The sequence below is a fragment of the Rhagoletis pomonella genome, unplaced genomic scaffold, assembly GCF_013731165.1.
Source record: "Rhagoletis pomonella isolate Grant_MI unplaced genomic scaffold, Rhpom_1.0 Rhpom_scaffold_03248, whole genome shotgun sequence".
NCBI lineage: Eukaryota > Metazoa > Arthropoda > Insecta > Diptera > Tephritidae > Rhagoletis > Rhagoletis pomonella.
Genome location: NW_023461801.1, coordinates 1 through 4,298, shown reverse-complemented (window position 1 = coordinate 4,298; position 4,298 = coordinate 1). Strand labels below are relative to the sequence as shown.

Below are 4,298 nucleotides of genomic sequence, written 5' to 3'. Positions count from 1 at the left end.
TATGTACATATATACTTATACGGTCAGTTGTTTGCATCAACGTAAGAATATTATTTTACGTTCATACGATTGCCGTATACGTAAATTTTGGCGAAATATATTTTCATTAAAACGGTGCGCTGCGAATAAATATACATACACATAAATTCCCGTTGCTAGCTAGTTACCTAAGCTCGCAAACAGGCCACGACGCGCGTGGGTGTTTTATATACGCTATATAGTACGGTTATTCCAAAACGGATCTACCTATGTATATGCATACATGCATATATACCGTACGATCATCCGTTTTATGTGCATAGCAATAAAGTCCTTTGGAGGGTATTTCTCGTTACTTTAATTTTTTTTGTTTGCAACATATATTTGCATATACAAATATACATAAAGATTTTGGTGGTCGCGTTAGCTGCCTGCGCCAGCGGTATAACAGTTTTTCACTAAATAAAATAATGACATCCCTGGTTTCGCGCATTGTAAATTTTGCCTAAAAAGCGTACGCCGGCGAACAAGCCATTTAACCCCAAATTCCACTTTGTGTATGTTTGTATGTATTTATTGTTTGCACATACATCTATACGAGTTTCGCTTGTACAAAGTAACAGCCCGATTATGTGCACTTGAAAAATTAACAAAATATTGATAATTTATCAAGAGTTTTATCAAGCAAGAAGTTGTTTGTTATTATGTGGCAATCTTGATAAAAATTAAAGCTTCAGAGTGCAGCGCTTTTCCCCACACGTGTGGTGAACAGTTTAATGAAACAGAAACAGCTGATTTCTGTTTACTTTTTGTTATTCACGAAATGGATTCTGCTACAACGTAAGTATTTCACATATTATTCATTATTTGTTGTAAAATAATATTTAACTTAATATTAAAATTAATTTACAGGAAATCGAAACACGACCGTGCTACCCACGAGCAACTTAGCTCTACGTTGCATTTTGCCAGGCACACCCAGAAATTGGCACTGGAAAAAATTCGCCAAAATCGTCTCAGCAAATGCAAGACTTGTGGAAGCAGCTGGCAGAGGAGTTGAATTCTTGCAGAGGACCAACACGTACTGCAGCTAAATGGAAAGAGGTAACTTGCTTGATATTAGTTACATTTTTTTTATATCTGATGCAACGTTTTTATACATACATATGTATGTAGACGTTAGGTGTGTGGAAGAGTCAACTACGCACGCGGGCAAAGCGGTTGAAAATGAGCCAGAGGCTGACTGGAGGAGGACCAAGCTGCAAGACGATGAGCGAATTTGAGCAAAAGGCTTTATCTACATTTGTATCAGCAGCTGTTGAAGGGGTCAAGACCATTCAGAGTTTTGGGTTGACGTACTCGCTTGAGCCTTTGTCAGTTGAGGGCCCAATATCACCAACTGAAAGCACATCTTCTTTGGACAGTCCTCAGCCATCATGTAGTCCATTACTAATACCGCTAAACCTAGTAGAACTGCCAAGCTCAGGACAACCTCCAAGCCCAGGACAACCACTTAGCCCAGAAATATCAGCAAATCCTGCATCATCTCCATGTTCATCGCTAAGCTTGGAAAATCAGGTGTGTTTTCTATTGTATTACAACATTTGTATGTATGTACATACATATGTATATTTTTGTGCATTTTTTAATTATTTTTTTTTATTTTGAAGGAAATTAATTAGCACTTTGATAGCTAACATTGCAAAGAGGAATTCTGCTGAGGAGGAAAGGCAACGCATTGAAAATGAAAGGCGTCAAGAGCACCGGGAGATGATGCAGACCATCCAAGGCCTATCCAATACTGTCGCAGAACTTGTGAATGTTCTTAATCAAAACAGGTCGCAATAAAAATATAAAAAACTAAGTTTTTGTTACTTCTTTATTTACATATTTCAATAAGTCCCAGATACATTCAGATAAATACAGTGAATGAAATAAAAACTGGGACGCGACATTTAATCAAGTTTTGACTATTTTTCTTCAGTTTATTTAATGTTTATTATTTTTTTTATGAAAGTATAGCTGTTTACTTGACAAAGGTTAAATAAATCCAAATTTCAGACTTTGTGCAAAAGATATGAAAATTCAGCAAAATTTCACCAAAATTTATAACTTTTTTATCCGCATCTTTAGAAAATATTTTGGTATGCAGTTTTTAGCCCATTAAGTTTTAGTATAGTACAAATTTGAAGTAGCTATGACTTACTGTTGGTTTTTGGCAATTTTTTTTGTTGACGGGTATGTTCGACATGGTTTTTTATATGGGAAAAAATGCAGAACACCCTCCACAAAAAAAAAATCTAACAAATCAACGGTAAATTTTAGCGACTTCAAACTTGCACTTTGTTGCACTAAAATTGAATGGGCTACAAAACTGCTTCTTGAAAATTATCCAGAAATTTTGAATTTTTAAAATTTTGATGAAAATTTGTTAAATTTTTGTGAGCTTCATATAAAGCGTGAAACTTTGATTTATATAGTTTATATTACAGAATGAACTATATTTCCATAAATAATTAATGCAAAAAATTGTTCGTGTAAATAATATTGAATATTAAATTAGATCAAGTTGTACACTAACATTTCACGCTGAAATATAATTCCTAAACTTTGTGCAAAACTCGCGAAAATTCAGCAAATTTTCATGAAAATTTTCAACTTTTTAATCAGATTTTTTAGAATTTTTTTGAGTATGAAGATTTGTAGCGCAATCAATTTTATTATAATAAAATGCAAGGTTAAGTAGCTAGGAATAACCGTTGATTTTTGGCAATTTTTTTCACGCAGTCTCGAACTTGCATGCATCGAACTGCATTCTCGAAAAAATTCTAAAAAATCTGATTAAAAAGTTGAAAATTTTGATGAAAATTTGCTGAATTTTCGCGAGTTTTGCACACAGTTTAGGAAATATATTTTTATGTTTTTTGTTGTTAAATGAACCATATTTTTATACAAAATTGGAGGAAAAATATTAGAATAAAAATTGGTGCATATATTGTAAAAAATTTGCTGTACCAATACTTTGTTCCGGCAGTGTAAATAAGGGAATTTGCGAAGTCAAATCTGAGAAAGTCCACATTTCTGGCTTTATTTGTTGATAAATTTAATAACTAAAGAGTTTGAATATATCTCGATCTTGTTCTTTCACCTTCCCGTATATACTGTGTAAAAGTAAAATATCTTCTTCCATTCTAACAAATTATTTTTCACAACTATGCACAAATAGTAAAACAGATGTTTTATTTGTCAAGATCACTGTCAACAGCATTTGACATCTTGACAATTTATCAAGAAAAGAGCTTTTTATTTATGACATAGAATAGAAAAATCTTGATAAGTTGTCAATCTTGATAAATAAACAAGATGTTGAATTTATCAAGTGCACAGAATTAGGGGGTAAATATGCACTATTTCCATTGTATGTAATGCTACATTAAAAATAGAGGGCTGCATGAATGCATTCAAAACGGCTTTTGTATTATTCATATACAAAACGAATGACTGATTTTGGCTTAAAATTTTTTTGAATTTGAGTGAATAGCTGTTCTGATATTTGTGTCGACATCACAATATTCAAACAAAGTGAAAATAAATTGAATTGAAATAAATGACAATTTTGTGTATGAATATTCAAAAATAATTTTTCTATGCACATATGTACAAACATACAATGTATGTATGTATGTATGTATTGCTGCGCTCCTATTACATACGAAAAAACGTGTTTGTAGAAAAAAACTTTTACCGAACTGAGTTTGAATGATTTGAATGTTTTCCATTCATTCATTCACATTCTTCCATTTGAAGGTAGAAAATATAAAACAAAATGTATATTCATAACTTACAAAATTCCAAACGCTGAGTGTTTTGTATGTGAAGTAAAATATTCAAATCTACTGTACTCTTTTTGTCTAGAAGTTTGAATGAATTCATGCAGCCCTCTAATTAAAAAGGTGAATATTCGTTTCATCGTAAGCATTGCTACGTCAATACGGCCGACGTACATACATACGTAACCGTGGAAAGCATATATTTTGCGATTACTTGTTGAAAACTAGTGGCTCAATCCCACTGACCTGAGCACACAAATAAACACATTCGCGATTGAACCTAAAATTGTGTGTTTACTAATTGTGCCGCGGGCGTATTATACCACAGTTCGGGTGGTTTTTGTTCAAATTTTACGTCATTGCCTGACGTTGCGTGAAACGACGGCGAGCGAAATTGTTATACAGAGTGCTTCTGATACATCGTGATTGTGCGTATATGCTTACGTTACGCTACGTAAATATTATTTGCGATATTATTTGAAATTCGCT

The 4,298-nt window shown here is 33.0% G+C and overlaps 1 protein-coding gene across 1 annotated transcript; it reads left to right on the top strand.

The window, feature by feature from the left end:
- Window positions 1-1,210: 1,210 nt before the first annotated feature.
- Window positions 1,211-1,816, top strand: LOC118754045. The gene is made up of 2 exons (XM_036488914.1): window positions 1,211-1,557; window positions 1,650-1,816. The coding sequence occupies exons 1-2, from the start codon at window positions 1,249-1,251 to the stop codon at window positions 1,659-1,661; spliced, it is 321 nt and encodes a 106-aa protein (XP_036344807.1). The 5' UTR covers window positions 1,211-1,248; the 3' UTR covers window positions 1,662-1,816.
- The last annotated feature ends 2,482 nt before the right edge of the window (window positions 1,817-4,298 follow it).